The sequence below is a fragment of the Rhinolophus sinicus genome, chromosome X (genome assembly GCF_036562045.2).
Source record: "Rhinolophus sinicus isolate RSC01 chromosome X, ASM3656204v1, whole genome shotgun sequence".
Classification (NCBI taxonomy): domain Eukaryota; kingdom Metazoa; phylum Chordata; class Mammalia; order Chiroptera; family Rhinolophidae; genus Rhinolophus; species Rhinolophus sinicus.
In genome coordinates this window covers 19,318,247-19,341,715 of record NC_133768.1, presented here as the reverse complement: position 1 = coordinate 19,341,715, position 23,469 = coordinate 19,318,247, and the positions used below count along the sequence as shown (strand labels likewise).

General features: G+C 37.9%; 1 protein-coding gene across 4 annotated transcripts in view; it reads right to left on the bottom strand.

The window, feature by feature from the left end:
* Window positions 1-23,469, bottom strand: part of POLA1 (DNA polymerase alpha 1, catalytic subunit) — a 313,058-nt gene that overhangs the window by 146,908 nt on the left and 142,681 nt on the right. For all 4 annotated transcript variants that reach the window (XM_074324218.1, XM_074324217.1, XM_019757051.2 and 1 more), the window contains exons 28-32: window positions 22,707-22,799; window positions 21,094-21,299; window positions 19,213-19,345; window positions 12,751-12,882; window positions 7,471-7,645 (exon numbers count right to left, since the gene is read on the bottom strand). In XM_074324218.1, coding sequence (XP_074180319.1) covers window positions 7,471-7,645; window positions 12,751-12,882; window positions 19,213-19,345; window positions 21,094-21,299; window positions 22,707-22,799 — 739 coding nt within the window. The remainder of the gene's footprint in view (window positions 1-7,470; window positions 7,646-12,750; window positions 12,883-19,212; window positions 19,346-21,093; window positions 21,300-22,706; window positions 22,800-23,469) is intronic.

Here is a 23,469-nt window from a genome sequence, read left to right as displayed (position 1 = left end):
GTACACACCATCACCTAGGAAGGAGTATTAGCAAAAATTAAAATAAAGTGAACTGAACTATGGGCAAGTCTTTCGCGCTAACTACCACTTTACAGGGAATACAGGGGACAGAGCAACATGTTAAAGGATGCCACTGGGATGCAACTGGCAAAGACCAGAATAAGGGAAATTCTGTAAGGCAAAAACAAAACAAACGTAACAAAACAAAAAAACAAACCCCAGTATCTTTAACAAATAAGTGAAAAGGATGAAAAAAAGGTAAGAGGAGATTAACTCTCACACGGACCCTGAATGGACTCCAATTCAAACAAAGAGCTTCTTCAAAGAAGTACATTCATAATCTGACTAGGGAAATCTGAATACTTATTGGATATTTGACAAAATGAAGGAAATGTAGGGTTTTTATTTTTAGTGATGATAATATTGTAGCTATGTTGAAAAGGGGGAATCCTTGTCTTTTAGAAATGCAAAATGAAATATTTACAGATAACATTATATGATCTCTATGATGTACTCCAAAATAATCAGGAGGTGGAAAAATGGAGTAAGGCCGGCCAGTTGCAGACAAATGAAGCTGGGTGTCAAGCACACGCGGCGTCTTATGCAATTCTCCTTACTATTTTACATGTTTAGAATTTTCCATAATAAAACATTTAAAAATACTGTAGATCCAACTTAAACAATGGACTATATACATGGCAGACAACTGAAACTGCCTTTCACACCAACCAAAAACCTCTCCATAAGACAAATGAAAAATTTCCGAGTATTTTAAAAGAAATATTATCCAAACCTCTGGGTTAAATAAACTCCAAAGACTTTTTTATTGTCCTGTAGATGATAACTCCCAAAATCTTGGCAGAAAAATAATCCTGATGGGCAGCAGTTTCGTGATCTCACTCTACTGTTTTTAATGCCCTTGATGACATGTCTGAACATGAATTTGAACTTCCTGAAGCATGTACCTCTGGGCAGGAGAAAACTGTAGAAGTGTCTTTTTTCCTATTTTTAAATGAGAAAAGATAGTAACTTTATGTTGAAAAAATGTTTGGAAAATAAATAGACCAAAAATTGCTTCTCTTACAACAAAGCCCTCTTCTCTCCAGATATGTTGGTAGATATGGGGGGAAAAGAGCCAGGGTGAAGGTCCCTTAACATCCACCATTTTAGAAGTGAGTCATCAAGTATTTAGCCATTTTTCTTCCTTCTGATTTTGTACAAAACTACCTTATTTTTATTAATAAAATAAAAATATTGACTTTTTTTTAAAGAACCTCTAATTCACTATCTTCACCCTTTCCTGTCTTATTCACACATATATATTTAATATCATTTAATTATCTATGTACAGTGCTGTATTCAGCTGTTTTCACTTATTCTGTCTTACCCATTTTTCTACAGGCTACATAATCTTTGTGTCATTCTGGTGTACTTAATTAAAATAATGTATTTTTTTAAAAATGGACCTATAATTAATAATATGGTATTGTATACTTCAAAGTTGCTGAGATTAGATCTTAAGTATTCTCACTACAAAAAGAGTTAACTATGTGAGGTGATGGATGTGTTAACTATCTTGGTCTTGACAATCATTCTACAATGTACGTACAGCAAACCATCATGCTGTACACTAGATTTATAGAATTATATTTGTCAATTCTTCCTCAATAAAGTTAAATTTTTAAAAAATTGACCTAACTGAAATAATTCAATAAATTCCCATTTTCCTTTGAAAACTCCAAGTGTTACGAAGCCAGAGTTAGGAATTACTAGTCTGAGCGATTATTCTAAACATGCTCTAATTTGGTTCTCAGTTCTCAGAGGTCTCTGCTTGAGTAGGTAAGAAGTGTCACTGTAGGCCCTCAGCATTGTGGGCTAGTGGGACAGAAACAAAATCATGTGCTTCCCTTATAGGGACGGAGGCGCAAAGCTTTGCAACTGATACACTTTAAGAGGCTCTCTGTGAATTCCCTGACGTGCCACGGGGAGTGCCTGAGATGGCATGGACCACTGCCATGAAGGTGGGGATGGGTAAAGGCAGTCATTCCAAGCTCCACACTGGCCTCTCCACAGCACATTCCCACAATGCCTCCATGTCTATACACTCCTCTCTGGTGGCCCCAGCTAGAAGTGGTCTCTGCTCCCCTGAACATCAACAGTCCTTTATTTTACCTCTTCCGGGACATACCTGGTGTTGTCCACTAGACTTCCCCACAATGGTGAAATCAACTAAGTGTACTGGGCTGTATTTGAATAAAGAAGCCAAGGCTGACTCAACTCTGTATCCCTAGAGCACCCATTAAGATGCTGAGAGGAGCAGGTCTTCACCATCGGTCCATTCAATGGATACAAAACTAGGCTGGGAGCGTGAGCCACCTGATCATGCACTGGGAATGGCACTCCATCCTGGAAGAGGTGGCTCTTATCAGCTGACAAGATTTAATGTCCGACTTTGCATTTGGTACAATCTACTTAAATTTTACTATTAATTATTTTATAGAAAATATTTAAAGTTTGGAAATGAAGGTCATGTATGGGCATTCTTCTACATAAGAGCTTAATCATGAAAAAAGGCAAAAGTCTTGATTGATAAAGTAATAACCTGAGGCGCCTGCTGGTGACAGCATTCGACTCCCAACCACCTATATATATTTCATTCTACTCCCCATCTTTTGTAGTCTGTCAAAGGTACCCCAAACACCGCTTGGCCCAGTGTTGTATTTATTTCTTAGAAGATGTTACTGGATCTTGTCTACTGAGAAAAATTACCTTCTGTAACATGAGTGTTACAGCCATTTTTTTTAAAAGAATTTTTACTTCTAATTTAACCCAGGAATGCACTAGGTTAAATGTGTCTTGTTTCAAGCACTACTTTCAGAGATTAAATTTTTAAATTCTCACGTTCTTCAAACATCAATAATTTCTCAGGACCAATGAGAAAACTGCCCAGATGGGTAAATGCCTGAAATTTTTATCACTGACCATGAAGAAATGTACTTGACAGCTATGTACAAATCATCACTCATTGGAGGAAATATATTATATAATTCTAAGTATCGCTATACATGAAACGTAAATTTATTAAAGGATGAAACTCAAGAATGAACTTTAGACTATTCTCATCACTGGCTTGTTTTGCTAGGTACAGAAGACGATTTGGATGTTGACGCACACTGTGAATATTTCATCCACAGAATATAGAGAGCTTTCATTAGAACAAGAGAGAGAAAAACCTATAGTCTGGAGAACAAAAGCTAAGAGTTCCAAGTTTCAGTGGCCATGTTTCCCATAGGGCTATTGTATAGAAGAGTAATACTATATTTTTTTCTATTCACAGATGGAAAAGAGTAAAATTTTGCTTTATGTAAGCCCAATAGCAATAATCTTGCATGGGTTTCAGAAAAATGATACACATTTTACTGTGGGATAATGAGGACCATTAGTTATTAGAGAACAAATCATTCTCTTTCAATTCAACAGACTTACTCATTCACTCGTTTAATAGACTATCCTCTCTCCTTTTCACTAAAATGGCCTTCCCATACAGAATACCTGGCCATGCAACATGCCACCAGACAGACTTCAGGAGGTTTCTTGACGGGGAGAAATAGAAAATGTTCAAAGTGAAGCCACAGGATAAAAACCAACACTTGATGCTTGCCTTTCATTTCAAGGAAAGCATTATAAAAGCAATAGAAAAAGAAAAAGGTAGTTGAAAAATATAGTTGCTCTCCACAAAAGAGTCTTAAAAATAAAAAATCATGAACTTAATAATTTTCCTAAATGAAATTATGCCATTATTCTTGATTTCTTTGTACTAACTCAAAGGACAAAGTATCAAACTTCACTAAAGTTTCAACACTATAATACATTTCATTAATCAAAGATAAAAACTACATTACAAGCAAGAGAATTATTTTATGTCTGTGATTAGGCAGTTGGAGGGCTTGTATTTTATGTATACATTTGTACACTTCAACTTATTTAACAGTGTCAGTTCACTAACTGCAGTTTTTTTATATAAAGAAAACAGATTTAGAATTTTAAAAACAAATTACAGTAATTTTATGCCTACAGCTTGCACCTCTTAGAAACCACGCACCCCCTAACACTCCCCTTCCTTTCCCACCACTTCCCCATCTCCTCCCTCCTCCTCTCTAAAACCACAGGCTAAGTGAGAACTGATAGCAGGGCCCTCAAATCCCCTAGTGAAGAACAGCCACCCTAATTTTTCACTTGGCGTGGAGGAACAAAGGATGCAGATCAAAGTGTAGCTACTGAACAGGGCAGGGGGCAGATGCCTGCAAAGGCCTGCCTGGTAAACGGCAATGTTTTCTCCAGATCTTCATGGTGACTGGCACTTGCTGCGCCACACTTCGTGAACATGGGGCCTCCTCTGAGGAAAGAGGGAGAGAGGACTACGAGATTCACTGCTAATGGAGACAGCTATGTGGATACCACTGGTGACGGCAGGGGCTGCGGTGGGAGAAGAGGACGAGAAGGGGAGGAGGGCGACTGCACAGCGACGACAACCTCACACGCCCTCACTATAAAAACTGCTGCCATTGGCCGGATGGCTCAGTTGGTTAGAGCGTGAGCTCTGAACAACAGGGTTGCCAGTTCAATTCCCGCATGGGATGGTGGGCTGCGCCCTCTGCAACTAAGATTGAAAACAGCAAATGAACTTGGAGCTGAGCTGCGCCCTCCACAGCTAGATGGAAGGACAGCGACTTGGAGCTGATGGGCCCTGGAGAAACACAATAAAAAAAAAATTGTTCCCCAATAAAAAAAAAATTGGGGGAGAAAAAAAAAAACTGCCGCCAAGTGGCAAAGCATAAAAATGAGAAAAAATAAGATAGAAAGGGGGAGCAGTAGCAGCTCCTTCAGGGCTGAGGACATAGGCCCTTCTAGTAGCTCTAATCAGCTACCTGGACCTGAGAAGAGGCTGCCCAGAATAGTGTCTGTACTGCCAGGGCTTTCAGGTTATGAGGTAACCTAGAGCTTTCAGGTGATGAGGGAGGCGAGATGGAGACATGTGAGACCGTGTACAAGCAGCACAGCAGGTTCCCTCCGTAGACGGAGATCAGTCAGCAATAACAGGAACCCTCTGAAGACGGGACCCACTAGGGCTGCCAGCTGGGAAAATTACCTGTGAAAACTCGCTTCATAAGGCAGCTTATCAGGCTGCTGCAGTTAGGATACCCTGCCCTGAAGCAAGTCAAAATCTGCCTACTACTTAATGTAGATTAAAAAAATGATCGGAAATATGACCCTGGAACCAACAAAATCAATCTGGCCCCCTCTTGGTACGCGTATCTGAGTGGACATCAGGGTATCTGCTGGGCAGGCTCCACCACCCTTTACTCTTATCGCTCTTTTGCTGAAACACAAGGCTCCACACTTAGCTTGTGAATGTCACTCACAGGGCGGGGCCTGTTCCATTTACCTCCTCAGCACTGCAAAAGTCAATACCATGTGACACAAATGGAAAAACTGGGAATCTCACCGAAACAAAGAAACAGCTCTGCTCAGGGGTTGCTCAGGGGTTTTCAGTGGGGAGGGTGGGACCCACAGTGGGGACAGAAGGGGAGGATGAAGCTCCTATGCTTCGTATCCGCACCATCCCACTCCTGGCTGAGGACACGTGTCACCCCGTCTCAGAGCTAAGAAGGGCGGTGGAGGTTAGCACAGTTGTTAAGGGCACAAGCTTTGGAGCCGTGCAGAGCTGGGTCCCAATCCAGCCACAGCCAGCCACTTACTAGCTATGTGACAAGACCAAGTCAGTCACTCCTCTAAGCCTTGGCTTCCTTCTCTGTAAAATGGAATTAATACCACGTACCCTCATGAGGTCCTTCCAAGGATTCAATGAGAAACATAAGCAAAATACTTATCACAGCACCCAGTAGAGTAAGCACTCAACGCAGAGGAGAGAAAAAAAAGAAGGAAGCTAAAAGATGTTGTGCACTTCCACTCCCACCTCCCAGCTGAGGATTTATAAATATCATCAAATACAACTCAACTTTGAGAATACATTATATGATGATTTGGGTAGCAGAATTTTATCTTCCTAATTATGTTTTGCTTAGGCAAATGTCAAAAATGAGCTTCCACTTCCAGAGCAGACACTGATGGGATAGTGGAAACGGGCTGGCAGGAGGAGCTCAGACACAAACTCAGCAGGGGCAGGATGGCAAATATGTGACTTGATCATTCATCTGTCCAATCTCAGTCCACAGACGTGCACTGGGCACTAACTATGTGCAGATCTCATGGACCGGAGGAGTGTGGGCATATTTCTGCAGGAACCTGGCAAGAGGGTGGGACGTGGCTGATGGCACACAATGACCATGCCCTCTGCTCCGGGCCTGTGCGGAGCATCTCACACACATCACCTTGTCTCTCCCTCAGAGCAACTCTAGTTCATGACTGCAGAAATCAAGGCTTAGACCAAGGTTTACAGGCTTACCAAAGCCACAGAGCCACAACCAGCATTTGAACACAAGGCCCTCTGATGCAAAAGCCCATGGCATAAGCCAGACATTTCCATGAGAAGGGGGGGAGAATTTTCCATGAAGCAGGGACCCTGAATATACTGATTAAGAAATAAGGCTTGCAGCTAGATTAAGAAATACAGGTTGCAGCTAGAAAGTTAGAGTCTATAACTGCCAAAGGTGTCTCTGGACTTGAGGTATAGATAGTGAGGAACGACGTAAGGACTTCGTTAGACAGTACTCTAAAAATATTCATGTGTGCGTACAATGCAATAGAGAGTAGACAGCTTAAGGCAATATAACTCTTTACATGCTGGTCGTCTAGAAATGAAATCAACACAGGTTATGAAATATATTTCTAAGCAAGAGATGACAATCTGGTGACACAGCAAAAAGTCAAAGAAACATTGAGGTTTCAGGTTTGGCTGGCACCTCCTGGGATGTTAGGAATCAGCCAATTCCTAGAAGATAACAGGGAGTCCAACTTTAGAAGAATTTAAATGCAAGTGAGAATAAACTTTTCAATGTTAAAAAAGGCCGTGTTTTCTCACTTTACATGACAATACCTTTAGAGACAGAGATAAAATGAACCAATAATCAAGATACCATCAATCTCCTTATTAATGGAAATTCACTAATTAAAGCTACAACAACGTAAACTCAGAGACTTATAATGGCGCCTACAATCCTCTCCATCCTTTCTTTTACCTTCTCTCCCTGCCCTCAGCATTTACTGATTGAGTACCAACTACAGAGCAGGCATGTGGTTACAGAGGTACCAAGTATGCAGGGTTCACAGTCTAAGAGGGGAGACAGACACTGGTCACCAAACCACCAAAGATAAATGCCCAAGCACAAACCAAGAAGTGCTTGCTCGACACAGTGCCATGCCTAGAAAAGGGCCGACAACAGTCAAAGGAGGGAGGACCCATGCGTTGTTATGGACGGGTGAGGGGCTACATGAGCTCAGGGCACTTACCTAACCACGTTGCAATGAGGACTGCATCAATTCCATCTATGGGCTCACAGATCCGAGCCACGACTGGGTGGATCTGCTGGGCCAGGTAGTACTGGGTGTCAATGGTTAAATTGTCCTGTTTCTGCAGCTGCTCAGGTGCATAGGCCCTTTGACTCGCGCTCAGGTTTGACCCATCCTGCAAGAGGACATGGTATATACGTCAAGTTGTTTCAAATTCAACAATACATACATACTTGCTTGGTCATAAAGAAGGACAACAATTCAAATGTTGTGTATTCAATTCCAAACACCAAGTCCTTTTGACCTGTGGGTGAATATTTCATATGCATCTAAGAGTAGGAAGATGAAGGAGAACATCTCGCCTACTGTCCAAGAATGTAAATCCAGCAGCATGTGTTGTGTTCTATTTTTTGTTGAAACATGAAACCAACAAGATGGCATAACTGGATTAAATAATTCCACCTGCCACATCACAGAAACACATTGAGAAGACTTGCTAACAATTAGTCTAGTCACAAGGGCCTTTTAGGAGTGATGACAAGAAACATGTGTGGTCCTTTTATTATGTTAACGATCCCTTCATGTAGGCAATGTAGTCACAGTATCATCTAAAAGACTCTGGGGGTAATACTTCCCTTGAGAGCTATATGTATCAGTGAGACGCAAACAAGCAAGGGGAAAAGACAGGGATGAAACCCACAGAGTAGTCACTTATGTACAAGATATAACAGGTAAAAGTAAAACTAATGAGGTATCTGGTGGACTGGCAGTGCCCTGGAAACAAAGTATTTGGCCACTGGAATGAAGGGCATGTCACTTTGCGCTGTTTATGTGGCTCTTCAAGGCATGGAAGAAGGGCTTCCCCTTAACTCTATAAAAAGTTGTGAAATTCCGTGTCATTGGCCCATATACAGCCCTGTGGGTGATGCCACCATCATCTGTGAATCAAAAAGTCATCACTCTACTGGACCAACATCCAACTCACTCCACTCTTCCTCTTGTCTGCAACAACAGAATTTAATATTCAGCTAGTAAATTATAACTTTTCACAGTGCTCAGCTGCTCTGCAAAACTGATTATACTGTGAGTCTTCTTTCATTCCTGCTACAATCAGCCCCTTCTCAGCTCAGTGCCCAGCCAACGGTAGAGGCAACCTTGCACACGGCCGTCTTTACCGCAACTGGAGCAGGGGCTTCCTTTTCTGGAGAGATTCCTGACGGAAAAAAACTGGGATGCTTACCAACTAGGTTCTACCTATTCTAAGATAAAACGAAATACCGATAAAGGAAGCAAATCACAGATAAAAAGAATTGCTTGTAATTTTTTCAGGAGTTTACAACACAGTAAAAAAATGGCGGAATTAACTTTAATTATTTCCCTTTCAGAAGTCTGAACTGTTAGATGAGAGTATGGTGATAGCCAATGACAGAAAGTGTGTGAAATATCTTTGGGCAGTGTCTTTATACACCACAGCTGCATGCAGACTGCCTTTTAACAAACAGGTGAAATACCATTAATTTATAGAATTAGAGTTTTTAAAAAACTGGTCTGTCCTTAATATTATAGTAATGTTGAGTTTACTAACTTTTAATGGTGACTAAAAATCAGATTTGTAGAGGCAAATGTTTTTTTTTTAAAGAGCACTTGGGTTACTTTCCAATATATCATTAGAAGATGTTCTCATAGTAAAGTATATTTGTAAAAGAGCAGTTGACAATTTCTACACATATTCTCAATTGAAAAAGATTTTTACTTTAAATATCCACACAAAAGACTAGTTTTAACAGTAACCCAAACATATCTTTTATTGTATTTAAAAAATCTGAGCTCAAACATGACTAAATTCAAAGGAATTGATAAGATGACAGGTTTTGCTGAATTGTATTGGAAAAACATTTAGGCCGTGACATAAGATCTACCCCTCAAAGACCTAATTCTCAAACCTAGCAAGACCCCATGGTGTATACAGTAACATGTAGCATACACCTTTAAAAACAGACTAAGGAGCCATATTGGTCTTCCTGGAAGTGCCCATGTAGTAATTTGTGAACTTCAAAACACATACTTCACAGAGACAACCAGGTGGAGTCAATTCATTCAAAACTATGTAGTCACCTTCAGTAGGAAACTAATTGAAAACATTTTTAAACAGGAGATAAACGGGCCCCTGCAAATGTTACAGGCATGCCTTATGGAAATTATGTCCACTGAAAGTTAAATAATTGAGAATTTAAAACTTAACCAATAAGTGGAAGTTGATTTCAGATCTCAGCAAATAATTCGTGTAGGTTTTACAAGACCATGAACTATAATATAAATTAGGGACCAAAAATATTACCCTGAACTCATATGAATTTACAGTCTGAATAAATTATCAGTAAAATACTCTATTCTACATGAAAATTTTAAAATTATCAGAATACTCTATTCTACATGAAAATTTTAAACAGAACAGAACCTATTCAGGAGATAGGCTATCGATGGAGGACACCTCTGCTTACAGCAATAAGCAGTTCTCTTAAAATGCCTAATCAGACATTTTCAAAAAACATGGTTGTGTTATGAAGCACAGAAAGAATGATGTGAGTGCTTAAAAGCAAAAGAGGTAGGCAGTTGTCATGCAGGGTGTCATGCGGGGTCTCTGGTCCCGCTCCCCACATAAGAACACAGGACATGGTGAGGCCAAAAAGGAACACCCACGGAGCCATAGATAGGGGAGTCATACCACTATACTCCCGCTGGCGGCTGGGTTGGAGACACAGGAAGCAGGAGCCACACTGTTCGCAACCTGCTGTCCACTTCTCTGCCAACCCACCTCTCTTGCTAGCTGCAATCCACCCTGCTAACTGCAATCCCCGTGCTTGTTAGCTCAGCCACCGTCAGCTGCTAGTGTAGCCATGGCAGTTACATTAGTGGCCAATGGCTCACTGGTTACAGCTGATGGCCAACTAGCCACAGCTGATAGCCATCCAATCACAGTTGATGGCCATTTACTACCTGAGCCAGCACCTTTCCACATGAGGCTGAGAGCCTGGAAACTGCACTCCTGGTTCTGTCCCCACAGCAGTTTTGGTGAAAGTGGGTGTGTCCCACTGTTAGGAGGAAAAGGCAAATTAAAGTTCTGCAGCTTTTCTTCAGACACAGTAAGAAGAAGAATAAATAGGAAGAAATGTAAACTGCAGTTTTAACAAGCAAGTAAGTTAAGATCCAGTACCAGTGGATGGGGGAAATGTTGAAAAAGACATCAAACTGGATTTATTGTACACTAGCATCATCAGCATTTAAGCTTTTCTGTACCAATAAGACCTGAGAAGAAGATATCATAAGGCCTAGATATCATAAGCCTTGAGTTAGACATCAAGGAACATAAGCTTGACTTTTAAATACATCGGTCATACTACCACACATCTCCATCACAGGTTTAGCCAAAATATAACTCTGGCTGGATTTCACTATTAGATGCTATTTCACAGAACCTATACATACATTTTAAAAGTTGTATGCTGCCATCTGCTCCTGTCATTAATAATCTAAGAGTTTTTCCATGTATGTGAAGATATAAGTGAAAAAAAAAAAAAACTAGCCTATTTACCAAAATCTTTATTTGCATAATATGAAAATTGTTTTTTTGAGGTGAGACTTGTTTGAGGCAATATGCAAAGCACATGAAGGGCTTGAGTGAGTCAGCCATTTGAGGAAATACTTTTTTGCAGGAATTGGCTTCTTGTACTAGTTCTTAATCAAGAGTAACCCTAGGAGGGAGACAGAGTCAAGTGCTCTTCCTGTCCGTCCGTATCCTTCCATCACTTGTTGTGGATATCATCTACAGGGCCGAGCACATATTGGCAGACAACTTTTACATTTTAAAAAGACTCTGATTTAAAAATAAACACGTTAATTGCAGTTCGATAAAGGTCCATCATATTGCAGTGAAGCTTAAGGCTTATCTAAAAATTTGTACTGTAACAACACAATGCAATAATTAATTAAAAACAAAGTCTTATTCAGATGAATTATGCCTTTTGGTAGACAGACCACCCCATAGTAATTTTAAAGATTTGGATAGAAGTTATGACAGACTTAATTTTTTTTTTTTTAATAGAGAGCAGAAACGAGACCTGTCCATTGTTCCAACTGGAGTTAAGTGTTTTCAAAGAAAAAAAATGTTCTTCTGTCCTACTCTTTCTCCCCATCCCTGTTCGAGGCATGCTTCTCTCAAAAGAAATGAGTTACTGCTTTCAAACTGTGTTCTAGAAGGCCTAGAGGTGCCTTACAGGTACCTCGTGGAACAGGGAGAAGTTAAGGAGGTGGGTTCTAGGCACCTTCCACTCAAAAGAAAAAAAAAGGAAATGAAACTGGCTCATTGTGTTTTCTTTATAAGGCATGTTTTTTTAGGATCTCTCACCTTTCTCTATGTGTCATGCATTTCCTATTTTTTTCAAGTAACTATTTGAACATAGGCTAGGGAAAAACACATTTATTCTCTTATTCTACCAATATTCATAATGGGAACTGTTGCAAAAGAAATGATAAAGGACTACTGCTGGACCTATGATCAAACTCATACACATTATCACTAAAGTTAATTTAGGGTTGAAACAGTAGTTAACTGTTATATACCTGTGTGGGGGCAGAGCCCCAGAAAGTAGTTTCCAGGCTCTCGGCCTCACATAGAAAGGTGTTGGCTCAGGTAGTAAATGGCCAACTGCGATTCCATGGCCATCAGCTGTGGCTAGTTGGCCGTCAGCTGTAACCAGTGAGCCATTGGCCACTAATATAACTGCTGTGGCTACGCTAGAAGAGGGAAGAGAGAGAAGAATGGGGGCTAGCAAGAAGATGGTGGCTGGGCTGGCAAGTGTGGATGGCGGTTTGCGGACAGTGTGGATCCAGCCTCCAGTGAGAGTACAGTGCCACCAGAGAGGATATAGTGGTATGACTCCCCCATCTATGGCTCCGTGGGTGTTCCTTTTTGGCCTCACCATATCCTGCGTTCTTGTATGGGGAGCGGGAGCTGAGACCCCGCAGGCCGCCCCGCACGACACCTGTCTCACCAAAATAATTTCAGTGAACCAAAACACTAATCTTCAATGGTTTGCGAAAATTTTAATAAAATTTGCCATACTCCTGGACTAATGTTTCAATGCTATAAAACCAACCACATTAAACCATCTCTTGACAGCATCAATTATTTGGAAAACTACTAAATAAGATACTGTGGGGATCAGGATTTGACTCTGGGCTCTTAAGTAGTATGAGTCTTGTTAATTATGATAGTTTTACCTGACAGATGACATATGATACAGTATCTCCAGCTTTCATCTTTCTGCCTCCTTGAGAATTTATCCAGAGGGCAACATGCACATGAGGTAGGCTTTTTTTATCAGGGTAATCCTGTGGATCCTTTGTCAATGCCTAAAAGACAAAAAGAGGAAACAAAAAGTCCCAATCTTTAAAATAAAACTCTTCTCATATTGATATAGACTAATACATCATTGCTAGAATCACATTATCCACATCAACATAAAAATGACAGAAGCTGTATGTTGAAAACTCTTTCAAATTCAGTCTTCTATGCAGCTTTACAGTTTCTTCTAATGTTTGCAATTCTCTCACTGAATTAACTGATTGGTTAGGACAATAGATGATGGATAATGGCTACGCTTTTCTAGCCTAAATAAATCCCAAACGCACCAGAAATCACTGAATTTACTCACACTGTCACCATAAGCTCTACAAAGGCAGAATTAGTGTCACAGAAAGTAAGCGCCATGAAAGTAGAACATTGCAACCTTGCTCACAGCTGCATTCCCAGTGCTCAGAGTGATGCGTGGTGTAGAGTACAAACCAAATGTTTGCAGAATAAATGATTTCACTCATTCTGCAATAATTCACTAAGTTCAAGCACTGTAAAGTACTGCAAGATGAACAAGACAGTCATCTGTTATTAGTAAATGACTCCCCAGTCCACAAAAAAAAACATCAACAAAACCCAAACCTCGCTGCATGTGCCAGGAGGGAGATGTGAACAAATGTTACGGAGGGAGTTTAGAGGGGCAAAGATCACTTGCACCTGACAGCAGAAACCATGGAAGAAAAGAAACTTAAGCAGGCACATGAAAGAAAAGATTTGAAGAAAACGCAACAGGGGCATGAAGATTCTAAGCAGAGGAAAAAGCAACAGTTAAAAGCAAGAGGTGAGAGAAAATAAGTCTATTGGACTGTAACTCAATATGCACAAGGGGAAGGAGGGAAACATCTAACTCTGTAAAAGGTGGATTTCAAAAGACAAGAGAAAGGACAGGGAACATGGTGCTACGTGACTAGGTCACTTAAGTGTGGTACGCAGACCCCCAGGGGTTCCTGGCACCATTTCAGGGGGTTGAGAGATGAAAACTATTTTCCTAACAATACTATTTGCATTGATGATGCAGAAGCAATGGTCAGGAAAGATTCTAGTATCTTATAAACATGAATCAGGGCAGCAGTAAGTACCACACGTACTAGTAGTCATTGTATTCTACACCACCACATACTCGGTTTAAAAAAAAAAAAAGCAACTTTCACTTAAGAATGTTCTTGATGAAGCAGTTAAAAATTATTAATTTTTAAGCTCTCAACCCTTGAATATAAGGCCAGTGTTTCGTGTGCAAAATAGGAATTCTGCACAAGGTTCTTCTACTGCATAGTGAAGAAAATGGCTCGTGGAAAAGTACTTGAGCAACTGTTTGAGTTGCAAGCTAAACTAGCTGCCTTTTTCATGGAACACAATTTTTACTTGAAAAAAAACAAACAGGCCAACTACAGTTATTCTAACTTGGGATTTTGGCAGACGATTTCCCAAGAACCAAGTGAGCCTGCCACCTCAAGGAAAACAACTCACAGTCTATATTGTCTATGATAAAATTCAACCTTTCAAGTGCAAATTAGAATTTTGGAAAACTTGTTTCCACTCTGTGAGTACAACAGTTTCCCAACACTTACAGACTTTTCTGATAACAGAAATAGGAATATTTTTAAATGTGAGTTTTGATATTGTGTAATAAAATTTGGAAGATCTGTATAACTCAGGGAACCAACACTGAACAAATATCCAATGCGTAATGTCATGCATGGGTAAAATACCCAAAGTACAATATAGACGACCAGAGTTTAATGTAAGAGAGTACACAAAGTTCATTGACATGATTTCAGATTTCACATTACAAATAACCTTTAAGAAAATACCACTTAGAGAGTTTTAGTGTAGAATCAAAGAAGAATATGCACAATTATCTGAAAAAATTACTGAAATGCTTCTCCTTTTTCCAACTATGTATTTGTGTGAAACTGGATTTTCTTCCTATACTCAACCAAAACTACATATCACAACAGATTGGATGCACAAGCAGATATGAGAATCCAGATGTCTTTTAAATTGGACATTAAAGAGATATGCAAAATTGTAAAATGAGGTCACTCCTCTAGCTAATTTTTCTCTGTTTCGAAATTTATAGCTATTTTTCATGGAAAAATGTTATTTTTGTAATCACTTAATGGGATTATTGCTACTTTAAATTAATAAATGTTTTTACAATTTCAGTTTTAATTTCTAACACAGTAAATATCAACATAACCACATAAACAAAAGCTCTTGGAGGCCTCAATTATTTTCAGAGTGTGAAGGAGTCCTGAGGCTAGGAAATTTAAGAACTGCTATAGCTGAATAAAGCAGGTCCTCAAACACCTCTGCACAACCCACGTTATGTACACTTTCTAAATTACTCAGTGTAGGAGAGCGCCTAAGAAACTCTCCAAGTATTTGAATCTCCTCAAACCTGAAGTATGCAAAATCCTGATTGACTCGGTTGGGTAATGCTGCATAGAAATCTTAATCAATATAACTCTACTTAAGAAAACCGTTATCTTCTTCAATTGACTATACTTCAGTGCAATGTTAAGAAATTCTGAATTTCATCTGACATACTTTCTAATTATTAGATTGGGGCTATTTTGTGGGTTTTTACAAGCTAGTTTTAGAAGGCTTGATTTTTTTTTTTTGGGGGGGAGCCATCCTGGTGGTTTAGGATCAAGTTAGCCAGGGTTATAAAAATCAGCTCTCAAGTATTTTGTGTTACTTTATGAAATATATTTAAGCTAAGATTACCGTAATTCAGAAAGCCAGTTGCTTTTGACAACAAGGGCTAAAATCTCTACAAAGGTAAATCTCACGACTTCACCCTTCCACCCTAGGCTAACCTAACCTCCTATTTTCAACTCCGACCTGCATCTAAAATATGCACGCGCACACACACACACACACACACACACACACACACACACTATACATATAAATATTTATAACAATGAAATATATACTATATAGAAATATGAATCCTACATATAAAAATTCTACACATAAAAACACGGACCACGTTTTGCTTATTCAACTTTATAACCCAGAATCTAGCACTGTGCACATAAGAGGTACTCCATGTTTGATGAATAGATGATTAAACAAATTTTTTTTATTTTTTTATTCTTCAATTATAGTTAACATTCAATATTATACTAGTTTTGGGTGTACAGCATAATGGTTAGACATTTATATAACTTATGAAGTAATCCCCAATAAGTCTACTAAACCACCTAGCACTATACACAGTTATTACACAGTTATATACACAGTTATTACATTATTGACTTTATTCCCTATATTGTACTTTATATCCCCATGACTATTTTGTAAGTACCAATTTGCACTTCTTAATCCCTATGCCTTTTTCACCCAGCACCCCAACCCCTTCCCATTTGGTAAACATGAATTTGTTCTCTGTATCTGTGAGTCTGTTTGTTTTGTTTGTTCATTTATTTTGTTCTTTAGATTTCACATATAAGTGAGATCATATGGTATTTGTCTTTCTCAGTCTGACTTACTTCACTTAGCATAATACCCTGTAGGTCCATCCATATTGTCACGAATGGTGAGAGTTCATTCTTTTTTATGGCCGAGTAATATCCTATTGTATATATGTACCACAATATCTTTATCCAATCGTCTACTGATGGGCAATTGGGTTGCTTCTGTATCTTGGCTATTGCAAATAGTGCTGCAATGAACACAGGGATGCATGTATCTTTTTGAATTAGTGTTTTGGGTTTCTTTGGATAAATACCCAGAAGTGGAACTGCTGGGTCATATGGTAATTCTATTCGTAATTCTTTGAGGAACCTCCACACTGCCTTCCATAACGGCTGCACCAGTCTGCATTCCCACCAACAGTGTATGAGGGTTCCTTTTTCTCCACAGCCTCTCCAACACTTGTTACTATTTGTCTTGTTGATGATAGCCGTTCTGACTGGGGTGAGGTGATATCTCACTGTGGTTTTTATTTGCATTTCTCTGATGATTAGTGATGTTGAGCATTTTTTCATATGTCTATTGGCCATCTGTATGTCCTTTTTGGAGAAATGTCTCTTCAGGTCCTCTGCCCATTTTTCAATTGCATTGTTTTAAACAAACCAATTCTTTTAAAGTTCACTGAACAACTATTATTTGCCAGTTACTATGCCAAGTGAAATGGAGACTATAAAGATAGTAAGTCACAGAAAAATGTATGCACAGCCTTGATCACACTATTAACTATTGTTATTAGTAATAATAATGTATCACTATAATGATAATTATTAAAGCTGAGTGATGGATACATGGGGGTTCATAATATCATTCTATTCTGTATAAGTTAAAATTTTTAATCATAAAAACTTTAAAATAAAACTGTAGACTGTTCATCAGAACTCGGAGATTGCTAGTGTGTTGTTTATGACTCCAGGTTTCTTCGCATACTAGTAATATTGTCTCATCATTCATATGAGAAGATGATGGTTTGGGCCCACTAGCCTACAGGCCGTGTGTTCAGCGTTATTTTGTCAATAATGTAGTCATTTTTAGACTGAACATTCCAAACTCATGGAATCCCTTGCAACAGAGGGCCCACACTTCTAAGAAGGTAGGCAGTGTTCGGGATACAATGTGCAGAATAGATGCTAAAATTGATCAGAGGAAGACTGAAGTCATAACTCTTACTCATACTAGTTTTTGAGAAAGAGACAAAACAAAATCTGAATGGAAACCACTTTCTAGATGTCATAAGTGATTCCGTGCCAATAGGTGTACACTGCATCACGTACAGTGAAGAGCTAGTGCCAAGGCACATATTCTCTTATAATGTTTCTATATTTTGTACTTTTGTATATAAATAAATGTCTTCTTTTGTGAATTTAAAGACATCATGGTCAAGGTGTAGGAAACAAGTGACTTACCTAAGAATGAATACAAATCATAAGAATATACATGGAAAATATTCATTTTCTCTAGGAATCAAAGAAATGCAAATTAAATCCAACAGTGAAATACTGTTTCAAATCCATAGTAGCAATGTTTTATTTAAATATCAGCAATATTATCACCAATGTAATAGCATCAATCCAAACAAGTCTGTGGTGAAATTGGCACACATTTTGTTGTTATCAATTGGTATCACCCTTTTGCAAAGCAATTTGGAAAAAGCCATACAGATATTTGTATCTTTTGATTCAAGTATTTCACTTCAAGGAACCTAAGCCAAAAGCAAAAAGATAAATAGACAAAGATATGTAATATAATTATTTAAAATAGCAAAAATAAATAATTTAAATAATCAAACAAGAATTTTAAATAAAGATGTATCAGTGAAATATACGATTAACACATTGATTAGCATGATGGTTTGCAAGGTAATATAGAAATGTGGAAAAATCTGTTTATGTTAAATGCAAATACACTTCAAAATAATATACATTGCAATTGCTGCAATGTAAAAATATGTTTTCAAGAGTAAACTGTGCAAAAGTGGCAAGCATTACTTTCAGCACACAGGTATTGGGTGTTTTAATTCTAAAATTTCCATTTAATGTCACAATTAGATTCTTTTTCATTAAATCTCCTTTTTTATAAGCTTTGACAACAAAATCTATTCATCATAAAACTGGTAAAATGATATTTGCAAAATTTGCTTCCAGATACGTAAGGGTACTTACTTTTTAAACTGAAAAAAAACCTTTAACCTAACATCTTGTATTACACAGCATTTTGGAAACCAACCTTTTTTTTTCTTCAAATTAGGTAAGAAAAAATATTCCCTGTTTTCAACAACTAAGATTGCCCATAAAGTGTAACTTATGTAGTTAAGACAAAAAGACACACAAGTGTTTTGAATGTACAGAAAGTGCTACCACCATCTTAATTCTACATAACAATGCACACAAAAGCCACCTGATTATAGTACCTCTAAGGATCACCTTTTGTGAAGTTAGACACGCACGCAAGCACGCACGCACGTACTTGCCCCCCCCCCCGCCCTCTTTCTCTCTAAGTTTATAGGCCTGCCCCCCCAAACAACTACACAACTATAACTTAGGAGGACTAGGAAAAAGGCAGTACTCTCGAGTCCCTGAAACATCAAGTACAGCACTCCACAGAACCTCTGGAAACAAGGCTTCCATGAAGTAAGGAATGGCGAGAGAAGGCGGCGTGGCAGACATGCAGTACCAGTGGCTGGGAGAGGAAGAGTGGTGTGCTAATGCTCAATCTGTGAGATAGTTGTTAAGCAGCTTTCATCACCAGCTAGGATTTATTTCAATTGCAAGGATGAGGTGGTTCTTCAACTATCTGAAGGAGAAAAACACATGGCAGCAGCTGGGCTCAGCAATAAATGCTACATTTACCTTGTTAATTTCAAACTGGCTCACGGGGACACTGCCATTTAGCACATTTTCTCCGATTTCTATTAACCTCTTCTGAATGTTTTCCACTATAGTGTCCCGGCTTTGATCAGAAAGAATCTGGCCAATGACAAAGCTGCAAAAAGAGAGAGGGGTTGATTTTTTTCAATGTCATACTTGATTAATACAGGAGAGAAAATGAAGATAAATGCCACTAGAGTAACATGTGGACAAGAACCATACTAAAAGCTAACATGAGGGTTTACGCCTAAAAAGCCATTACTATTTGTTTTCTAACATTACCTCTACCAAAGGTTTACCAACCTTGGAATAGCAGGTTTGCCCTTAGACATACAGATCATTTTTTTATGCAGCATCTAATACTTCATACGAAATACAGAGAAAGGTATGTGTTCCATCATATTTTTATGCAATTATAAAATTCAAAAGCAGTTATATTCTACCCATAAGTGAAAATGTTAGAAGACAAATATTTCACTTTTCTCATAAAGCACCAATATATTATCTCTGATGTCATCAAGATATCATCCCCACCTGAGATGACCATTAGCTTAGGTAAGTAGAAATTTAAGTCCTTTATGCAAATTTAAAAAACCCAAAGATTTTAAACATTTCTTTCTTTACCTTCCTTATATTGCTCAGTGTTCTCCAACCTATGTTATTCCACCAGAACCCCACAAAAAGGAAAAAAAGAAAAAGGAAGCCAATATTTTATCCATTTCTGAGAAAATGCAGAGCGAGGGTTTGACAGCTGCATTATAATTTGTCAGAAAAAGAACCCTGACAAAAACATTTGTATAGCTTTAATTACTAATACATTTCTAACTCAGAGAAATTTACTTCTATTATGATGCATCTTTTCTTAGAAAACACAAAGCTGAAGAGAACACTCTAATCGACAGTCCATACAAAGTAGTTTCGTCTTTGGGTACATTTGGGGGCAATGAAGCATTTCAAACTACATTTCATAAAAGGCTAACAGTGACCTATACTCGGATGATCAACTTTGCCTAATCAAGAGTAGTTTGCAGAAGCAACAATTGCACAATCTCCTAACTTGAAAGCAAGAGGAAGACTGGGAAACAAGTAAAAAATGCTGGTATTCAGCAATATTAAAATTAATTTAAAATTTTGCTTGAAAGAAAAAAATTCTTCCACTTTCAGAATTGATCAGACTCAAAAAAACAAGAATATCTGGAAAGATGGTAAATAAAGTACCTAAAGATTCATCTTTTAAATGGGTGCTTTATAAATTAATATGACCCTAAAAAAACAAAACAAGTCTTAATACAATCTTCAGTCTCAGGTACAAAGCTAGGGGGTCACTCGTGACATTTATGATTTCTGAGGTATGTATTTGAGAACTAACTTTTAAATTAACCTGAGATTAGTAATAATCTTTACACACAAATGATATGGGTGAGAACAAAGTCTCACTGCATGGCCCACTCTGAATCCCAGAATATTTTAAGCCATAAAACAGGATACCTTAACAATTATATTCCTAAAGAGGCTCTCGGATGACTCAGGAACACAATACAAGGCACTTTCTAATGGAAACATTAAAGCAAAATAAAACAAATCACATAAACAAAACCAATGGTGTAAGGATCAAAATGTGAAGGTTTACCTTCACAATGAGTTAAAACTCATGAGCGTTATCAAGTCTGGCTTTCTCTAACTTTTAATCTATCTATAAAATTCCACTCCAAATAAGTAAGAATTGTTCATATGAATAATAACAATACCAAAAAAGTAGCTGTGTCCTTGTGCTTGGCAGAATCACAGGTGTTATCTACATGATAAACACTTAAATATTTTTTAAAGACAAACATCAAAATCAAAAACGAAAGCTGAACTCACTTTCCAGTGTCTTTAGCAAGATCACACCAATCTCTTCTAACTATATCTAATCCTTTCAGCTCCTGTTTGGTGACGTAATTCCCATCTGACGTTGGCTCCACAACCAGAGCAGCGTATTTCTTTTTCTTCAGCAGTAGCAGAGACTTGAAGATTCCATCAATGTCTATTTCAAGCAGTTTGTACAACTTATTCACTTCACTTTTTACCTGTGAAAATTTCAGCCATTAATACCAGCTTCTCAAACATCTAATAGGGAGAAGATGAACATGCTATAAATTCCCAAGACTTAACTTAAACAGAACTTGGAGTCACACAAGACTAGAATGAATTTACTAAGTGTATATGGAATATGATATTATGTTTTATGTTGGGTCTGATGCAAGAACACTGAAAAGGCACAGGGACAAAAGCACATTAAAAAATGAAGACAATAATATATCATCCCACTCAACCAAAGGACAGATTTGGCAGGGTCAGCCCCAGGAATTATGAAAACTATGAAATAGTCTGTTTTAAATCTAAAAACTAAATGCATATGTATGGACCTTCAAACCACTGGATTAGTTAAGAGATTACATAGTCCAACGAGTAAGTATGTGGCCAGAAATAAGTAAGTAAAACTTTATTAAAATAATGTCTATGATTTCCCTGAACCTCCCACAGCACCCTGAATATAAGCAAATAAGTATATGCTGAACAAATGAATGAACAGTTACCCCCTCTTTATTGACAGGGTCATGGCACAGACGATTGCTTCTAGGAAAATTACACAACTTTTCAAGATTCAATATGAGTACAATGTGCCAGGCTTGCTCTCAAATGAAGGCTATAGTTTAAATTTCACACATTTCCAGGGGGAAAGGTAGGAAGGTGTTAGTCTGTAACATGATACCTTAGTTTTAGTTTATTGGGACACTATCTTAACATAGCAAGTGCTCAAGAAACACTAGTTGTGAACTGCAATTAGGAGGCTACAAATGATTGTTTTTAAATGTCCCCTTACCTTTTCAAATATATTTTAAGTACTCCTGTAAAAGTTATAGATGTGTGTATATGTATGTAGGTAGGTATTTCTCTATCAATGTAGGAAATGCATCTGAACACCACTACAGACATATTTCTCCTTATGAATGACAATGTGGTAAGTATAATGTGATCACATCTTAAACTTACCACACTTAGACAGTTCTCAAAGGCAAAACATATCTATCATTTAAGAGAAAAACAATTTCCCCTCTAGTTTTACCCTCAAAACAATTGGAAAAGAGGCTAGAAAAATAAAAGAGGATGAAGAATTGAAGGTACTAAGTTTATTATTTTCAGAAGCACACAATTCATACATTTAACATGTTAAAGTTGATGAAACAGATAAATTTTTATTGGTTTCAGGTGTATGAAACAATGTAATAGTCAGACATTTATACCCTCACAAAGTGATAACCCCTCACCCCCAATCTACTATCCCTCTGACATCGTATATAGCTGTTACAGTTCCATTGACTCTATTTCCTATGCTGTACTCTACTTCCTGTGACCACATATATATTAAATTATAGTTGACATTCATTGTTATTCAGCTTCATGAAACAGGTAATTTTATCAAATTATCTCACCTTGTTTCCCAATTTAAATACTTCTTCCAGATTGGTGCTATTGGTGTTTATCATAATTGAATCTGTATCTCCATAAATAACTTCAAGATTCATCTAAAGAAAAGTAAAAATTACAAAAATTAACAACTAAAACATGGTGACCATTATGCACAATGAAACTCAAGATTTTCCATAATACAGAAATTACAGGTTCCACTGATTTTTCAAAAGGTTATATTTATTCTTATCCATATTGTCAGGAGTGTACAATTGAAGATTAAGCCCCAGTAAAAGAGAAAGGTGAACACTGCCACATTTAAAAAAAATCTCCCTAATTTTCTAAAACAGATATTAGAGTGGCAGGGGAAGTGTCTAGTTTCAACTGAAACAAAACGTGGAATTGAATAATATTACCCACTGTACCAGAAGCTTAGTGGTCATGGCAATTGATGAAGCAGAAACATAATGGGTTTTTAAAATTCAGAGGCACAAATCCATATTAAATTCTTACCAGTCTCCAACAGTATTTAGTAGAATATGAAGAGTGCCAAAAAAAATCAATCATAGCAAACAACACTAGAGCACATAAAGTATAAAGGCCTGGGAGTAAACTCTAATTAGCACTGTTACTAATTTGCTTGAAACACTCATATATAGGCTTCAAGCAGCGGCTACATCAGATCAGTGTTAGTAAAAGAAAAAAGCTATAATCCATTAAGAGGGCTTATAAACGTAAACTAGACATTCTAAGAAGCCATTTTCAGTCTGTTTGGGTTGCAGTTTT